This window comes from Camelus dromedarius, chromosome 29 (assembly GCF_036321535.1).
Source record: "Camelus dromedarius isolate mCamDro1 chromosome 29, mCamDro1.pat, whole genome shotgun sequence".
NCBI lineage: Eukaryota > Metazoa > Chordata > Mammalia > Artiodactyla > Camelidae > Camelus > Camelus dromedarius.
In genome coordinates this window covers 17,174,042-17,192,611 of record NC_087464.1, presented here as the reverse complement: position 1 = coordinate 17,192,611, position 18,570 = coordinate 17,174,042, and the positions used below count along the sequence as shown (strand labels likewise).

General features: G+C 46.9%; 1 protein-coding gene across 11 annotated transcripts in view; it reads right to left on the bottom strand.

Annotated features, from left to right (window-relative positions):
* Positions 1-1,675: 1,675 nt before the first annotated feature.
* The window catches only part of ZSCAN2 (zinc finger and SCAN domain containing 2), a 28,024-nt gene continuing 11,129 nt past the window's right edge, over positions 1,676-18,570 (bottom strand). The window contains exons 3-8 of one of the 11 annotated variants that reach the window (XM_064480607.1): positions 7,771-13,229; positions 5,595-5,784; positions 5,350-5,456; positions 4,919-5,122; positions 4,155-4,275; positions 1,676-3,697 (exon numbers count right to left, since the gene is read on the bottom strand). In XM_064480607.1, the coding sequence (XP_064336677.1) occupies positions 11,788-13,229 (1,442 nt within the window). In that variant the 3' untranslated portion in view covers positions 1,676-3,697; positions 4,155-4,275; positions 4,919-5,122; ... (1 more) ...; positions 5,595-5,784; positions 7,771-11,787. Of the gene's footprint in view, positions 3,698-4,154; positions 4,276-4,465; positions 4,595-4,918; positions 5,785-7,770; positions 13,230-18,570 lie in introns of those variants that run through there. The other 10 variants (XM_031440613.2, XM_064480605.1, XM_064480606.1 and 7 more) reach the window with 10 other exon arrangements.

The window sequence follows — 18,570 nt, the reverse complement described above, 5'->3', positions numbered from 1 at the left end:
CTCTTTGTCTTGTCTCTTTCTTTCTCAGTCTCTCAGCCACGCCATCAGGACCTGTTGACTCGCTGGCTGGCCCCGGCAACCAGTGCCCTGAAACCCAACTCTGGTGTTTCTTGCTCTCTGTAAATGAGCATAAGAACCAGTATTTTTGCTGAGTTTCTTAAAAAAAAAAAACCTTTTTTTGCAATGTGGAGTTTGTGTCATCTATTGCAACTTTCATAGTGAGTGAATTTCATGCATTCCCAGTTACAACTTTCATTATTATTTTTTCTTGGGGGATTTCCAGGTAAACTGCTTCCACCCTGCTTGTCTGTTTCAGACAACTTGGAAGCTGTAATTATGAGTTAAAAATAAGAGCCTTGCTTATGCCGAGTACAGTGGTAGACAAAAAGGTAAATCAAAACACTTTTGAGCAAATGGATAACTAGAGTTTCAAATAAAAAATTAGGACATTATAAAAATCCTCATATTACATTTGGTTCGCTGGGGAACATCTCCATGTGACTACTAACCCACATTTAACTCACTGTTGCAAGCATTCCATGCAGGAGTACCAACAGCAAACGTTACTTAAAGCAACTGACACATCACGTTGCTCTAAGGGTTGTAAAATACGTATGAAATGTCTGCAACCTCCAGCTCGATTTTCCCATTACTTTGCCAAGGAGAAAAATACACATGAGATGAAACTGTATGGATATTATATTTGAATCTTCCAGTTCCATTCCAAAGACGTATAATGGCAAATTTTCTAAAAGGGATCTGGTTATTTCCAAAGTCTTTTTATAATGCAGAGCTACATTAGGTTTTAGTAATGATGAATTTCTACTTAAGGAAGGACTTTCTCATTGAAAACAATGAAATGACTGAGAACAATCCATGTCAAATTTATTTCCTGGCTATGGAAAAAAAACTCTAAACTCAATTTCTGGGATACTTATTTGAAAACTATCTCCAAAAATAGGCTCTATAAAGAGTCTCGTCAATGGCAGCAAATTGACATCCTTTGAAGGGATTCTGTTTTTGGAAAGCAGAGATGGGCTGAGCCATGGCTTATGGATAAGGGAGGTGATCAGGGGAGATAATAAGCAAGCTGTCTTCTCTGTCAGCGTTTATCAAGCCTTCCCCCTATGCAAGGCACTGTTCTGTGTGCTGGAGATACAGGAATGTGAGGCTTTCTAATGTGGCTTGAAGACAGTTCTCAAAGGAAAACTCAAAGTATGTCTCTAATATGGCAACCACATAGAAAGTCTACAGCCCATCAAAATGACTACTTTTGACAGACATTTATTTAGATAAGTTCTTTTATTTTTTTTAAAAGACATTACTTCATAATCTATTTTATAAATCTAATTAGATAAAATTATAATTGTAAAATCTAATTAGATAAAATGTGTAGATCTTGCTTTGTTTTATAATTGATGGGTTTCTGGAATGTGGGAAAATATTTTAAAATCAAACACACAAAGAAAATTATTTTAAGAGGAAGAAACTGTTCCATTTATTTCCAAGCACCGTCTGCTCTGTATGTCCAAGTCAGAGACTCTTCCCTGCTCCCGCAGAGATGCCCAAGTCTCCGGAACCTGGTGACCTGCACACAGCCTCCCCCTTAGGACCTGGACACTTGAGAAAGGCGGGGACTAGTGGATTTGTCAGAGGCAGGTGACAGAGAGGTACATCCTTTTTAAAAAAATATTTATTTACTGTATTATTTATTTTATTTTGGCGAGGTGGGGAGGTAGTTAGGTTCTATTTATTTTTAGAGGAGGTACTGGGAATTGAACCCAGGACCTCCTGCATGCTAAGCAGGCATTCTACCACTTGAGCTATAGCCTCCCCCTAGGAGTCTTCTTAATCAATGTTATGGTTCTCAGTTATTGCTCTGGATACATTTACAAACAGAAAAGTCTTTCCCCACTTCATTATCCTGGTTCATGATCTTCTAGACCCAGGCTCACATTTTGGGGATACAGCATGAGCTTTAAGGCGCCACAGTAGCCCTGCGGCAATTTGGAGTAATTCAGCCACACAGAAATTCTACTTAGGTTGAATCATGAAATTGCTAATTTTGTAGACCCAAAATGGCAATCACACATGGCCCCACCTAATGTACTGAGAGGAAGAGTAGGTTCTGGTTTAGAAAGTCAGCCTCTAGCATTGATCTTTCCTCCTCCAAGTAATATAACAGAATGCTTTCCTCTCAAGTAACCCCATGTAAATCCTAAGGCAGGGGCGGTGGGGAAATGCAGACAGTTCCTGGGCTCCAATCCTCCCACAGGGAGAACAGGGGGAGACCTTTACAAAGGCATTAATAATAAACCCTTGTCTAGCTGCCCAGTGCGGAAAGGAAACGGCTCGGCCGTTGCTGGTTCTCCAGCTGACCCAGCCATCAGTAACGCCACCAGCACGGGGGTGCGGAGCCTCCTCCGTCCTTGATGGAGGGTGAGGACCTCACCCTCATATTACCAAGCTGTGAAAAGTAAGGCACAGAATCACAGTGAAGACACGCTGAGACAGCCACATAGTCAAGCTCAGAACTAGTCTCTGAATTCTCTGGAAATTAGCTTCCATTTTATCAGCATGAACAAGAAAGCCCTGAGTAGTATTTCGAAAGCCAGGTGTGTATTTAGTGAAACAAAATACAGCTGCTGGACTAGCATCTGAATTCTCTGTCTGTCTCCTGTGGGTGTCATGGGATAGAATCAAGGGCCATACAAACCCCCTTTTGGGTAGATTCTGTAGTGTTTTCAGACTCCTTGCTTTACAGGTATGTCTCCTACACCTGGAGTCTTTCCGCCCTCCGTGGGTTCTCGGATGTGCGCTAAAATGGGAACAGTTGTTGACTCGCCTCCCACGTTCAGCACATTCATAGCGTTTCTCTCCTGTGTGGATTCTCTGGTGTATAACAAGACTTGAGCTCTGACTGAAGGTTTTTCCACACTCCCTGCACTTACAGGGCCTCTCGCCAGTGTGAATTCACCGGTGGGTAATGAGGTTTGAGAGGTTACTGGAACTTTTCCCACATTCCTGTCTCCCCTGTCCTGAGGTGTGGGGAGGACAGCTTACCACTGGGACTTCCCTTCAAAGCCTGGGGGCCATGGCTCCTGAGCGCCTCTGTCATTTCATGACCATCCCCAGTCACCACCTGCTGGTTCTCTTTGGAGTCCCCTCTATTCTGCAGCATGCCTCCTGCCACCTCGAAGGCATCAAAGGTGTTGGCAAAGGTCCAGTGGCTCATCGGGGCATCCATTTCATCATAGAAGGGGCAGGTGCCTGGCGTGTGGGTGCTCCTGGCTTTGCAGTAATTGGTCTGGAGGTTTTTGAACCACTAGCGACACTGCTCCAGGGTCCGCAGGAAGCCCCACTCCGGCAGCCACTTAGCCATCAACCAGTACACCTGGTGGTTCTGATGGCACGTGTGGAGTTTTTCATGAATCCAAGACTCACTGAGAATTCCCAGAAAAATCCTGGTTTCCTCATAGCCCCAGTGCACCCCTGCCACCCTCTCATCCTCCAGGCCCTGCCACTCCAGCTCATCCCAGGACTTGACTTTTCTCAAGATGGGCACCTGGCTGGACTTGACTCTCCCCCCCATCCACTGCGGAGTCTCTCACACTCTCCTTCTCTGGGGAGCTTTGGAGATCTGGGCTTTCCTCCTCTTCCACGTGGGAGCTCACATCGGGTCTATGGGCTGGGAAATCTGCAGGGAGATAGGAAGAAGACATTACGGTTGGGTGAATCTAATCCCAACAACTTTATATGCCAGGGAGGGGAGATGGCTAATTTTCAAGAAAAGTCAAAGGGAATTCTTGGGAAGGCTCAGTGAAAGTAATATTAAGGACAGTGAGGAAACAATATGAAAAAATTCAGGCCCAAATCTATAACTCTCTATCCAAGTTCATCTATCCTGCAACGAGTGAAATTCAGGCACCTGCCAAAGCCTTTACTGACCGTCTTCTTTAGATGAGCTTTAATACAGTATCCTTTCTGGACTCCAGAAACTTATCCTTGATAGCACTGATCATGGTATTCAATTTTCAGTCAGGATTGAAGTAAGAAATAGATTTGAAAAATTCAACCTAAAAAGCTCTAGAGTAGTGAATACTACAGAAACCCCACAGCTAGCTTTGATTGTAAAAGGAAAAAGCCATTCTCACCTAGTGAGGTCCCATTTGCAGATTTCCCCCAGCTTTCCAGGTGGTTCCTCTGTCCAGGTTCTGGTTGCCTCCGTGTCTCCTGGGAGACATACACAACCACGTCGCCAAATGTCACCAACTCCTGAGAAAACATGACACCGTACTCAAAACACAATGCCTTAAGACAAAATGCCTCTGTACTGCCCTATGCGGAGGGCAGGTGAAAAAGCACACTTAGAAGAAGCTAAAAAGTGAGTTTCCTTTGGCTTTGAAATGCAATATGGCAGGGGTCGGGGGAGAGAAAGCAAAGGAAGAAATGAGCTAACATTTACCGGACAGCTGGGCTCTGTGCTGGAAACTTTACACTTGCTCAAAGTTACAGTTAGTAGGTGGCAGAGCTGGGATTTGAACTCAGGACTGTCTGAATCTGAAGTTTTTGTTGTTCCTCCCACTACGCAACCCTGCATACCATGAGGGCAAGATACGGATACAGAAAAAAGGAAGTAACTGTTACTTTTAAGACAAACAAGCACTCCTAGGGTCAGGGGGAAGAATGACTTTAATACAACCCCTCGCTACCTCAGCTGCGGTGCGGCTTTACTAAAGGCAGGAGATTTCGGCAACATTTTGCAGGCTGATGAAATTTTGGAGCCTAATCTGTAAAGTTGCTGTGCCTACCTGCTGGGAAAAATTCCTTTGGAATTTCTGACTGACAAGAGAATTGATTGCAGAGGGCCCCACTCAGTAGTAAAAGGTGATCTGAGTAAGTGAAAAGTCTGGCCCACCTGGGAGCTGCTTGTGGTCCTCTGGTCACCACTGTTCTCCACAGAAAGAGCCAGAGCCAGAGGGTCAGGCAGGCTTGCTGGCAGAGGAAGGAGCCATCAGAGGACCAAGCTTCTCGACCCTCCCAGAGAGCAGCCCACCTGAGTTCAGAAACAGAAGAGCCTTCCTCTTTCTTTTAGCGTCTGCTTCGTCCTATCAAAGAAGGGCTGGCGAAATAACAAAATGACACATTTCTAAAAGGAAAGTTCCAGGTTTTTCCCTTCTACATCCATCCAGGTACTGACTTTCAGCGTTTTATGATTTTGTTCTTCAGTTTTTATAATACATGTGAGTCATCTGAATTGGGGACACATACTTCTTTTGAGGATGAATGAACTCTAGTTACCCCTACCTTGTGCCTTGACAAGGCCTAATATTGGTGCCCACATCTTACCTAGAGGGACCAGTAACGCCTCACTCATGTAAGGACAGGTGCCACAGGCTCTGCTGTGCAGTTTTATAAAACATGCCAACCAAGGTCCTTCTTCCCTTCGGAGGTGCCTGTTACGGATCCCACAGGTTCGTGTGGTCAGCCTCAGCTCCTATGCCATGTCTTCCCAGGGGAAGGAGCTTTGCCCTCCACCCCACTCCCTGCACTCAGAGGGGCTTTCAGGCCCTCCCCTCACTGCTGCTGCTTACTGCTCTTGTGGAAGGATCCGAGTTCTACTTTGGGGCTGTGGTTCATTTGGTCTTCTGGTTCTGGCTGTGAGTTCTTCACCATTGCCGAGAATTGATACATGGATTCTGTCTGTGCTTGCTTCAGATGGAAGTTTAGGGAACCCAGTACCAATCCTGAGGGTTCCTTCTCCTCTGACAGCACCTCCTGCCCCTGTTCAAAGACTGGAAATGGTCAGAATTCTGTAGGCACTAAAACTTAATCATCCCAAGGCACAAAGAAGCAAAGGGGGAGCCCAGTCTTATGCAAATCACTGCTGGGGCAGTAAGGAGTGTGGATGTGTGGAAGACTCCATAGAGATAAGGTCTGGACCCCCAGCCCACTGCAACCTGTCCACCTAGCTCTCTCGTGGGGCTGCTTCTGTCAACCCCTAGGCAAAACTAACTACACAGAGAGCAACCAACAAGCAGCTATTTTGCAATAGGACCCAAAGGTTCAATAATGTCAGTAAAGACCAGCGAACCCCTTGCTTCAGGCTGGCTGCTGTTGAATGAGAGCCGTTCTCCAAAGAGAAAACTGTGTATGTGCTCCTCCGGGGTCAGAGTGGTGCTCAAGCTATTTTAAGCAATTCTCTTATTTAATGGCGGTGACCAACACTCAGAACAACCAATGTTATGCATTCTCTGAAGAGTCAGTCTGAAAATGGAAGGAAAGATGCAGCTACCAGGCCCAGAAAATAATCAGATTCCATTTTGACACCAACAGCAAAGTCTACACCTCACCCATACTGCTGACACCCAAGGTGGCTCTGTCCCTCACATTCATTCGTCTGCTTTAACTACTTGGAACTAAGTTCTCATATATTACAGGCAGCTCCTGTATTCCAGGTTCTGTCTGCAAATCTTCCACCAGGGCCACTGCCTCCTCTCCACTCTCCAGGTGCTTTTGTCTAACCCAGATCTGGATCTCCTGGGGAAGGGACAGGCAGGAACTGTTCCAGGACTAGCAACTCCAGGATCTGTTCTTTCATACACTTCTCTGGTCTCAGCCACTGATGACAGAGCTTCCAGAGTTGGATGAGGGCCTCCTGGGGTTCTGATGCTTCTTGATAGTGGAAATGCCAAAAGTGCTGGCAGGAGGTCCCTGGTCCAGGGACAGTCCCTTGAGGGAAAATGTCTTGCTCCCAGTGGGAATTTTCTTCTAGCTTCATTATTTGAAGCTCTTCTTGTACTTGAGGAATCTGGATTCGTTGGTCCACAGCTACAGCCATTGTTCATATCAGAGAAGAACCCTGCAGCTGTGCTCTTAAGTTCAAACCTCTTCCTTTACCTCACTGGGAAACCACCTTCAGATAGGAGTCTAAGTAGAATTTGAAATTCTAGAGCCAGAGGCAGACATTACAGAGTGAACTCCAGTGAAAATCACAAGGGGCACCCCACCTGTACTGAAGTGAAGAAAAGTGCCTTCCTGTTCCCCCTTCCCATGTCCCAATACCCACGGAGTCTGGCCACCTGTCACTGGGGGTGGGGGTGTAAGATGGGGGGCATACAGCTCCAGAAGTTTGACAAGAGGGGACAAGGACTGGTGAGCTGGTTAGAAAGTAGTGGAGCTTGAAGCTGTGTTTGCATAGCGATTTACTTAACGCTAAGAAAATGCCTATTATCCATACTGAAGAATGAGGGTGGGCTAATGGAGGTAATGGGGACAATAAACCATCCAGTCTTCCAAACCACTGGTCCTCAGAGTGTTGCAAAGTACATGCAGTACAAGAACGAGCCAGCGCTCAAGGTCGCAGCACCTTGGAGAGCAGCGCCTGGGTGGAGCCCGCTCGAAACTTCAGAGAAACAATTGCTCCCATCGCTCAACTGTCCTCGCCTCTGGCTGGGTTCTCAGCTTTGGGCGAGCCCTCTCAGGATTCCTCAGCCCTGGCACCATAACTCTCTCCCAAACAGGGAGATTTACCCTGGTTAAGGTTACAAGATTTAAGAGGAAGGATAATAAAGCAACAGACTCACAGGACATTACAGTTGGAAGGAAAGCTAAGTAAGAGGTACTGAGGCTTCAGCTCCCTCAAAGCTGAGGCAAACATGGTTCAGCGAACCCCAAGACCTTGCCCAAGGTCACAGGCTGGCAGGAATTGGGCAGTGGCTCAGCCTGGTGACGGTGGACTGGGTGACTGGCCCGTAGAGCGTGACTTACCCTGGAAGGCTACTCTGCTCCGCGGGCGACCTTCTCAGAAGCATCATGGGGTAAACGCGGACCGTGGGGACGGGGTCGCCTCGGCGGCTACGGGGCCAAGTTCGTCCCCGCCGGGCCCGGTGGGCAGCAAAGAGGGTGCCTCCAGCACAAGGGGCGCATCCGGCCCCAGGGTCCGCTTGAGGGAACGCAGGGCCCAGTCCGGAAGTGATCGGACCCTAGGTCTCTGCCTGGTCACTCCTACCCGACGCGGGAGACCCAGGCCCAAGGTGAGAACCGCTCCCGCCCACCAAGGCCCTGCGGCCACTGGAGGCCCGACTCTGCAGCACCTTCTCTGTGGCCACGCAACGTCCCTACAGGACACTCCCAACCGGAGCCCAGACGCCGAGTCCGGGCATTCGGACAGCCACTGAACACCGGAAGCGGAAATGCGAGCCCCAGAAGTACTCGGGCTTGGCTGGACTACTTTTCCCATAGGCCTCCGCCAGTGCCTCCAGACTGACAGCAGCATTAACCAATAATGTATGGGGATGGCTAGGGCGCCTCTTTGTTTCAGACGAATCACTGACGGCTGGTAGGACTTCTCTACAAGTGGGATTTGGCGGGCGGAGCCACAACTAAAATCTACCCAGCTGGAGTGCGATGGTCCTGCCTCGCTTCTCCCACCCTGGGGGAATTAGGGGAAGTGGCGGCCTCTCACCCTACGTGGCCAGGATACCACTGAGAGAGAAGGCCCTTTCCAGAGTTTTGCCTTACAGCTGAAAGTAAGTGTTTATGCCTGTTAATCCTTATTTATCCAGGTGAATAAATTCAGGCAGCTTGGATGCCAACTGTCTCAGGGTGGTGCTGAGAATTAAGTTCCCCCTTGCCCAACACACACAGGCTTCCTCATTTCCTGTGTGCCTAGTCCTGGGTGTTTCAAGATGAGTATCACTGAGGCTTATTCATTTAACGATCAATTGTGGAGCAGCCACTCCAGTGCAGCGTGGTAAGTGCTAAATGGAAGTGCTTTCAAAGTAAATGACTGGAAGGAAATACTAGAGAGCAGCTCGGAGAGTCCAGGAGGAAGGAAGATGCACCCTTAGGGAAAGGGGACAGGAAACTTTACCTTTGCATATTTTATCTGGTTTGGTTATGAAAAGTTTTGCATAATAGTCTCACTCCCTATTTAACAGATAAAAGGTCTAAAATTCAATGGAAGGTGGGTGAAGTTGTGATTTCCCCTCTCAGGAGGGGCAGCATGTGTTGGGGTGAGGGAAGGACAGGACCATAAGAGGGGCTCTCTAAAGAGTCCTAAATCCAGTTGCAAGTCTGGGCTGTGGAGATTTCTTCCAAAAGAACTAATGTAGAAAACAGGTCAGCACTTTCTGCATGCACACACATCTAGCTTTCAAGTTTCAGAGCTGCTTCAGGGACTGGCTAAGTGGGGCAGACCCAGCTCAGGAGAGGGCTTTGGTTCTCAGCATCCAAAAGCAGTTCTGCTTTCACATGTTTTCTATTGTTGTAAGATTTCACTTGAAAAAGTGGTTCCACTGTTAAAAAAAGAAAATTGAAAATGACTAATGCCAAGTCCATGCCCTATTCCTTTAACTTGGGGATCTCCTGAACCAATGGAACTTTCACTGGAAGCAAAAATCAAGCCTGGAAAGGGTAGCCCCAAACACAACTCACATCACTTTCACCATCAACACTACGTGACCCCTGCATTTTACTCTGTGCTCACCAGACACTGTCTGACCACAAAGCCACCATTTCAATCACTGGGGACCAGGAACAAGGGATGCTCTGAAAGTGGCTTGGGACAGAAGGCCCCACTGTGAATGAATAATAATTGGGGTTCTGGATTCTGTTGGTCTCCTGGAAATTTAGTTTACAGGCGCCTCCCACCCAGGGTCTGGTCATCTCAAGGTGTCTGCACCAGAAAACTTGGGGGCTGGATCTCGAGGCCTGAGGCATCCTGGCAGGCCTCCTGCCTCTACACCGACAGTGTAAACAAACAGCAGACACATCGTGCCTACCAAGGACTGAGAGCTGTGAGAGGCCTGGGCGGGGTTCCTTAGAACCAGACCCTCTTCCTCCCAAAAGCCATTCTTCCACAGCTGCCTGGGCTTGTGAGCCGATGGGAAATTCTCAGAGTTGGGACACTGGGAAGAGGCGAGTAGGCCCTGGAGCCACAGCCTGTACTGATGCCAGACACGTGAGCTCAGCTGCACCAGTGACTGGCTGGAAAAACCAAAGAGAATTAACCACCAGCCTTTCCTCTTCACCAGGCTCTCCACAGTGATGGCACATGAGTCCTTGCTCCGTAAATGAAGGGGTGGAGTCAAGTGACAGGGACTTCACAGCCTACGTGGTTTGGTGTAACAACCGTCACTGCCTAGAACTTTCTTGTGTCTAACTTAGTTGAGTCTGGTTGGAGATGATTCCCAGTGGCCTCCCTGGAAGGCCATCTGGCTCCTTAGTCAAAGCTGCTGCTCCAAGTCTTGGCTGACAGATTGGATGCAGATTTAGCAAAGGGCGGTGGAGAGGTGTGCGCACTGGTCAAGCAAGACTAGGTTCACCCAAAGGTATGCTCTTTGAAGCAAGAGATTTTTGCTCCCTAAAGGTCTTAAGCCTCTTCTGGCCTGGGGAAGGAGGTGGGTGTGTGGGGTACAGAAGTAAGATGTGGGTTTGCTTACAGTTAAGTTTGAGTTTTCAACACAACGTGCAAAGATAGACTCAGGAAAAGAACAAGACCCTACTTTATTAGGCAATGTGGAGGGTCTGCCCTGTAAGAACCAAGGTGCATTCTGAGTGGAGGCCTCATGGGTAGGAGAGAAAAACCTTATTTACCTCCCTCTTCCCTCATAACAAACCCCTTCACCTGCTATCATCCCCTGTCTTAACTGTTTCATGGCTCAATGACCCAAGATCAAGGATGACATCTCTAAGCCAACTCTTGATTCAAGCCCAAATCTCTCCAGGGGACAGATGATGTGTCCTCAAAATCAACACTTCCTTAAAAATAATGTTCTTCATATACAAAAGCTACCAGACAGAATTCTAGACCTGCACATATAAGATAAAAATCTAAGAACAAGGAAATGACAAGTGCACAGAGTGATGACTATGGGGCCAGGTACCTGTGGGTAAAGACACAAGCCCACCCTGCAGCATGCAGGACTGTTTCACCCGTGATAAGACAGAGGTACCATCCACCTGGACGGGGGGAGGCAGCTGGGGGGCTCTGACTTCACCTCACACTCAAAAAACGAAACCTTGCAAGAATAAGTGCATTCCCTCCATGGCCGACGTAGCCCGGAACAGTGAGCAGAGATGAGAGCAAAGACATACATCTCGGTTTATGCCTTTGCTGGCAGGCCGTGTGCCGCCCCTACTGATGGAAAAGTCCTGCCGGGACACTGGTTCCAGGCCAGACTCCCTCGTGTTTTGGTGTTCCTAACACTTTCTAGAACTAGAAAAGGGCTTTACCTTCAGGCGATGACTCAGGATTGGAAAAGCCCCCCAACCTGGGCCCAAAATGAAAGCCCAGGACCCAAAGGTAGGAAAAGCCGGGTCTGCCATGCAGGGGGCCTGGGGTGCTAGCAGCTCGGGTGGAGGCCCCTCAGCCCAACAAGAGGCAGCAGAACAACCGGACCACACCGCCAGACTTCCGGGACTTCTCTGAAACAAGGGCCACACTCTTCCGTCTCACACGGAGAAATATCTATTTCCCCCTGTTCTACCAGAGAGGAAACTGAGGCACAGAGGATCAGGAGAGGAGCCAATCAAGTGGAGAAATGTAACAGAAAAAGACTCAGTGTTCTGACTGTCCATTCCTATGCTCTGTTCTCGGGGCTGGACTCTGACCACTAAGCTGATGGGGTCCTAGAGACGACGGTGAGCAGGGGTAAGATTCTGGCAACCCCCCCAACAAGCATTTAGGAAGAATGGTTCTTCTAAAGATAAACATCCCTATTTGGGGGCAGCATAGGAAGTCCCTCTCCTGGGCCAGCCCCCGCACCTTCCCTCTCTGCCCCTTCAGTAAAGCTTCTCCTTCATGTGAGTTCTCTGATGGGTGATAAAATTGGAGCTATTGCTGAAGCCTTTGCCACACTCGGGGCATTTGTAGGGCTTCTCCCCCGTATGGATTCGCTGGTGTATGATGAGAACTGAATTCCAGCTGAAGCCTTTCCCGCATTCAGGACATCTATACGGCTTGTCTCCCAAGTGGGCTCGCTGGTGCATGACTAGGATGGAGCCGCGGCTGAAGCTTTTGCCGCACATGAGGCATTTGTAGGGCTTCTCGCCCGTGTGGGTCCTCTGGTGCACCACCAGCTGCGAGCGCTGGCTGAAGCCCTTCCCACAGTCGCTGCACTTGTAGGGCTTCTCACCCGTGTGGATCCTCTGGTGCTTGATGAGGTTGGAGCTCCAGCTGAAGCTCTCCCCGCACGTCAGGCACTCGTAGGGCTTCTCGCCGGTGTGCATCCCCTGGTGGGCGATCAGGCTGGAGCTCTGGCTGAAGCTCTTCCCGCACTCCCCGCACTTGTAGGGCTTCTCCACCATGTGGGTCCGCCGGTGCGTGGCCAGGTTGGAGCTGCGGCTGAAGCTCTTCCCGCACTCGCCGCACTGGTAGGGCTTCTCCCCCGTGTGAGTCCTGCGGTGGGTGATGAGGGCCGAGCTCTGACTGAACCGCTGCCCGCAGTCCGGACACTTGTACGGCTTCTCTCCCGTGTGGATCCTCTGGTGTCTGATGAGGTTGGAGTTGTAACTAAAGCTCTCGCCGCATTCTTTACATTCGTAGGGCTTTTCTCCCGTGTGGATTCCCTGATGCGTGTTCAGGCTGGACCGGTTGCCGAAGCTCTTCCCGCACTCGGGGCAGGAGTAGGGTTTCTCTCCCGTGTGCGTCCGCTGGTGGGCGATGAGGTTGGGGCTCCTGCTGAAGCTCTTGCCACACTCGGCGCACTGAAAGGGTTTCTCCCCCGTGTGGATCCTCTGGTGGGTGATGAGGTTGGCGCTCCGGCTGAAGCTTTTCCCACAGTCCCTGCATTTATACGGTTTCTCCCCGGTGTGCGTAGTTTGGTGTCTGCTGAAGTTTGAACCGTCGCTGAAGCTTTTCCCGCATTCGTCGCATTTGTAGTACTTCTCTCCCGTGTGCGTCCGCTCGTGCGTGATCAGGTGGGATTTCCGGCTGAAGGTCTTCCCACACTGGGGACATTCATAGGGCTTCTCACCCAGGTAGGTGCCCTGAAGGCCTATGAGCTGTCCCACTTCCCTGCCCTGGGATGGCACCTCCGCAGGGTCCTCACCGGAGGCGCTTCCCCGGGGCCCCCGGGAGCCGCAGTCTCTCTCAGAGTCACTTTCCCAATCGGATTGCTGAATGCCTTCCCCGTCGGGCATTTCTGAGAACATCTCACGTGATTCAACGTCCTCAAATATGTCTTGGTTAGAGTTCTCCCCATTCTCACTCTGGATCTCAAAATCTGAAACAATGAAGAAAAACGTACAATTTGTACTCAGTTTCCGTAATTATGAGAAAAGAAAGCCAAAGGGGACCTGTTTAAAAAAAAAATAAACTTCTAGTGAAAGTAAAGAGGAGAACCCTCTAAACTTTAAAAATCCAGGTTTATTTCCTTCTACCTGGTTATCTAGTGGCCAGGCCTCGTGTCTTTGTGGTGATCACCCAGAAATTCTAAGTGTTAAAGATGTGGGTTCTCTGCTATACATAACATAGCTAAACAACAAGGTCCTATCACATAGCCCAGGGAACTAAATTCAATACCTTGCAACAGCCTGTAATGAAAAAGAATATGAAAAGGAATATGTGTGTGTGTGTGTGTGTGTGCGCACGCGTATCTATATATATCTGAATCACTATGCTATACACCAGAAATTAACATTACACTGTAAACCGACTATAGTCCAATGAAAAAAATAAAAAATAACCAAAAACAAACAAGATGGAAAAAAAAAGATGTGGGTTCCAAGTCTCTACCTGTTTTTCCACTGGGAAATGAGGTCAGGTGGGAATCTGAAAATCCAAATCAAAGGAAAGCAATAGAGTACAAAGACTCCAACATTCACCATGGTGCCTAATGCTTAGTAGCTGCTCAATTAAATTTGATGACTAATGAATGAGATACTTATTGGTGCCATAGAAATTTCCCTAAAGCTCAGTCTCCTTTCAAATGGCACTTATATAATAATTTTGTGCATTAAAATATGACTGGAGTTTATAATCTTATTAGCTGACATTTAAATAAGACACAGACAAGATGACAGGGCACCTGCATCAAGGACTCCAGGTGTCTATACAAATGACTGGAAACACGTGGGCATTTTGAAGAGTCCTCAAATTTCTCTGCAGTGAGAGCCTACATATAGATCTCCCACGGGTGATACAAAGCATCCACCTTCCAGAAACTTGTCAAACTCTTGACTGCCCAATACTTAGCAAACATCTGGGAGAAACAAATCATGAGAGAAGATTGCTGGAAGAATATGTATTCCTTTCCTTACATCAGAGACTCTAAAATCTACCCCAGGATTTAGCGAGAACAGCAGAGAGCTGTGAGCCTGCATCACAGGGTTTTGACACTGGTAGGACTATGTTCACTGAACTGCATGTTGGCTTAATAGTCCTGGCTAACACTGATAAACACTCTAAATGTCACTAGAAATTCATGGCTGTCAGGAGCCTTAGTGCTGCCAGGAAGTTGCTGATGACATTGTTTATACCACACAATATCCTCTTCCTCGGCCAGAGGAGGAAATTTCCCTCTGATGGAAATACCAAAAGGAACTGCTCTCCTGAATGATTTGTGTCTGCCTCATGCCCCTGACTGTGGCTCCCTCTCTGCCTAGCCCGTGTGGAAGCTTAGAGCCAAAAGCTCAGAGGAGGAATACTGGATGTTTTTACAACATGCAATTTGTGTTCTTTCACTCCATTTTTTCCTCTCAATATTTTCTTCTTTACTATACTTTCTTTGTGCTCTATTTCTGTAAGATGTCCTCAACCCTTTTTCTGAATTCTGTAGCGTATACAGAAATAAACCAGTGCTTTTACTGATAAAGATGACAGCCTGATTATTACTGACACCAGACGTCAGGCCTCCTGAGAAAGTAGTTCCATTCACAGCAAGGAAGACAATTAGTAAAATAATTACACAAAGCCCTAGTGACACTTCCATTATGAATGCTGATGAACCGTTTAAGGTTAGATGCTCATTCAGTGCTTACTAGTTTCTATAAGTTAACGTAAATTTCCATACATGCGCATGATAAAATGTGGCATGCATCTCTGAGACAGAACCTAGGTTCCACTCACACTCATGCCTCAAGATCGTATTTACACTTGCAAATAAGCATATAATTACATTTCATGCTCACACTAACATATATGCTACTGGTAAACTGTAGACTCCTATAATTGCCCTCTGGCCCCCTCCCCGAGATCTCCAGGGGATGGATGTAGGCACAAGAGTTTCCATGCACGCTCCCACTTGGCTAGGGCCAAGGATTCTGTGCTTCCTTAATGCCCTGCAAGACAATTTTCTTGCAAGTTTCTCGCACAGAGCCCTGTTAGCATCTCTTTTCTAATGAGGACCTCCAGGCTGAGGCCCTGATTCATTTTCTTCAAGTTAATGTAATCCAAACCCTTTTGTGATGACTTAAGTAGCTGTTCTCTTCTGAACAGGGATGATAGTTAATAAGATTTTTCACTGCTCTAAAATCAGAAGAACTGGTATGTTCCTGGCTAAGCTCAGAGGCAACAGGGAAAACAAAAACTCAAACTTCATTTTCAGTCAGTTTAGGAGGGAGATTAACTTGCAGACAACAAAATACATGTAAGGGCTTCCAAAACCGGCAGAGACTAGGCAGAAGCCAATGAAGGAGGAAGCAAAGAGATCAAGCGTGGAAAGCAGGAGAGGGGCCCTGCTCAGGGGCAGTTTCTCAAACTCAGGCAGAAAAATCACTTCCTGAGGATAAGAGACTCACCCTCAAGTGCATCAGTGTGTTTGGGAACTGGGGTAAGATGGGCTGTCTTCTTTGGTTCAGAGAAGCAAAGCAGGTGAGGCTACAATTAGAATCACTCAGATGAACCAAGCAGGCAGGAAGCTTTCTGTTTCTGTGACGCAGAGGAGGAGGGAGACTTGGACTCTCACTCATTAATCATAGGAATTAGTTATTGAGAAAAGGGACCATTTTTCATCCCTCCAAAATGTTAAGTGAAGCCACCACCTCTATGAAGGAAGACCACAAAGCAGAAGTTGAGGAACAGACAACAGGACAAGAGGAAATGTGAGCTGGGAAGAAGGGGTAAAATCCTGAGACATGAAGACAAAACGGGGAGGAACACAAAGGGAAACAGGCACCCTGGAAAGCGCAGAAAGGAGAAAGGAGAACCGACTTAAGAAAAGCAACGACAGGAAATGGAAACAAAGAAAGAAGTTAAAGGGGAGAGGGTATAGCTCAGTGGGAGAGCGCATGCTGAGCATGCGCCAGGTCCTGGGTTCAATCCTCAGCACCTCTATTAAAATATAAATAAATAAACCTGATTACCTCCCTCCCTGCCCCCCACCAAAAGAAGTTAAAAGGATTAAAGAGAATGATAGAAATCCAAGTGAGACAAAAGAAGAATCCATAAACATATAACTAGAGTTCTCAAAAAAGGAAACTAAACCAAAGGAACAGAACAAAGCCTGCAAATATAATCCATAAAGACAGAAGAACCCTTGAAAGGTGCACTGTGTGCCAAGGAAAATCAACCCAAGGTAGTTAATAATGAGATAGGGGACAAGGCAAAAAGATCGAATCACTTAGATGGGGAAAGAAAATCAACCGGCCTCAGATTTCTCTACAGGAACCTCCAATCCCCGCAGAGTGTAGCAGTAGCTACAAGACATGCAAGAAGAGAAGGCATGTGCCCAGGGTTTTGTGTTCAGCAGAACTGTCCTTCAAGTATAAAGTTTATAGGCCAAGCTTCGAATATACACAAATTCACAGAAATTGTTCCTCTGGCCCTTCTTAAGGAAACTGTTAGGAGACGAATTTCAGCCACAACAAGATAAAGGGAATTCCAGAGGAAAAGGGTTGGGGCTGAACACCTGATACATTTAAGTTCAGAACATCTACAAACGGCTCTGCTGGTTGGGGTGATACAAGAGAATGTAAACATTATTCAGTGATGTAGAAATGACACTCTAACCAAAACTGGGGTTGCGAGGAAGACGGTGGAATACAGGATGTCTGTCGATTGCCTCATCTGTATACCTAGGGGTTCAAAGGATATCATTTAAAATTGGCAAATCATGTAGCTGAAGTAGAAGAGTCTTTAATAGGACAAAAATAAACATTATTAGACAATTACTGACTGAAATCAGGGAGTGGGGAGGAAAGCAACTATCTCTGTCAGATGTTAAGACATACTATAAGATCTCAATAATTAAAACATTAGTAGACAATCAGACTAATGAAACAAAACCAAAACTCCAGAAAGACTCAACAGACATGTGAATTCAGAATTTAACAAGGTGGCACATGAATAGACAGACCAATAGGAAAAAAAAAAAAAAAGAAAAAGAAAAAAGAGAAAAAAAAAACCCAAATAAGAATTTTTTTAAAAATGAGAAAGACAAAAAATTACAAAAAATTTTTAAACTGAAAGGAAAGAAGAAGAAAAAAAAAAAGACCAGTGGAACAGAAAAAATCATCTCTATGACTATGGGAATTTAACACATGATAAAGGTAGCCTCCGAAATTTATGAAGACACCACATTCAATAAATGATGGTGGAACAACTAGTTAGGGCAAATGGAAAAATTTCAGTTGGACCTATACTCGGACAAATCCCAAAGAGATCAAAGATTTGAAGGAAAAAAAATTAGTACTGAACTATTAGACAAAAGTATGAGAGAAGTCCTTTATAATCTGGGAGCCTTTAAACGTGATACTTAATTTGTGTGATTATCTTTCTCTACCACCTCACTGCAGAGGCCCTTCTGAGCAGAACCCAGACCCAATAACCCCCTCACTGTCCGCTGCTTAAGGACCAGTCCTATCCTTTACTACGCAAAGATGCAAGAACTGTTATACTCCAGAGAAGGCCAAAGGGAGGTTGAGAGTTCTCTTAAGGTTGATCTCTGACAACACAGAGGCACAGAAGCCATTCTAAAGGACAGAAAAGAGTGCCCTTCAGGTGATCTGTCTGAAAAAGGGCCTCCAAATGAGGGAGGAAGATCACTGAGCTGCGAAGGATGAGGGATCCTGCTCCCTCCGAGCTCCTCCTCGAGAAAGGCTGGCCCTGGTGAAAACAAGAGGAGAGAGCACATTAAACTGCAGGCAGTTCCCTCCTTTTCTTGTTAGTGGCCAATTAAAGTGAAAACTCAGAAGCTGGTCTGGTCAGATGCAAGGGGCGTATCTTCACCAACATGTTACAAGTGGAGATGAGATGAGGTGGTCAGAGCAGAGAATTTTCTTTAAAAAGAACTTCACTAGTAGAAACAGTGTTTGCTATTTCAAGATGAGCATATTTTGTGGATGTGACTGATGCAGGGAGGCAGGCTTCTGGGGAAGCAGGCTTGTGAGCAAGCAGCTGGACGGCCAGCTCTCCAGCAGGGAAAACTCAGAGATGAGTCAGGCACTAAGGAAAAAGGAAAGAAGGGGTCTCCCTTTCTAAATATTTTGTTCTGCCCACAAACTACTGAGGTAGGGAAGAAGTCCCCTTACCTATGCAAGGACTTTAAAACAAGGGTTTTGGACTGTGCTGTGTAGTTTAAAAGTTGAAGGACCTCACATAACATACAGACTTTATTTGGATTCCTT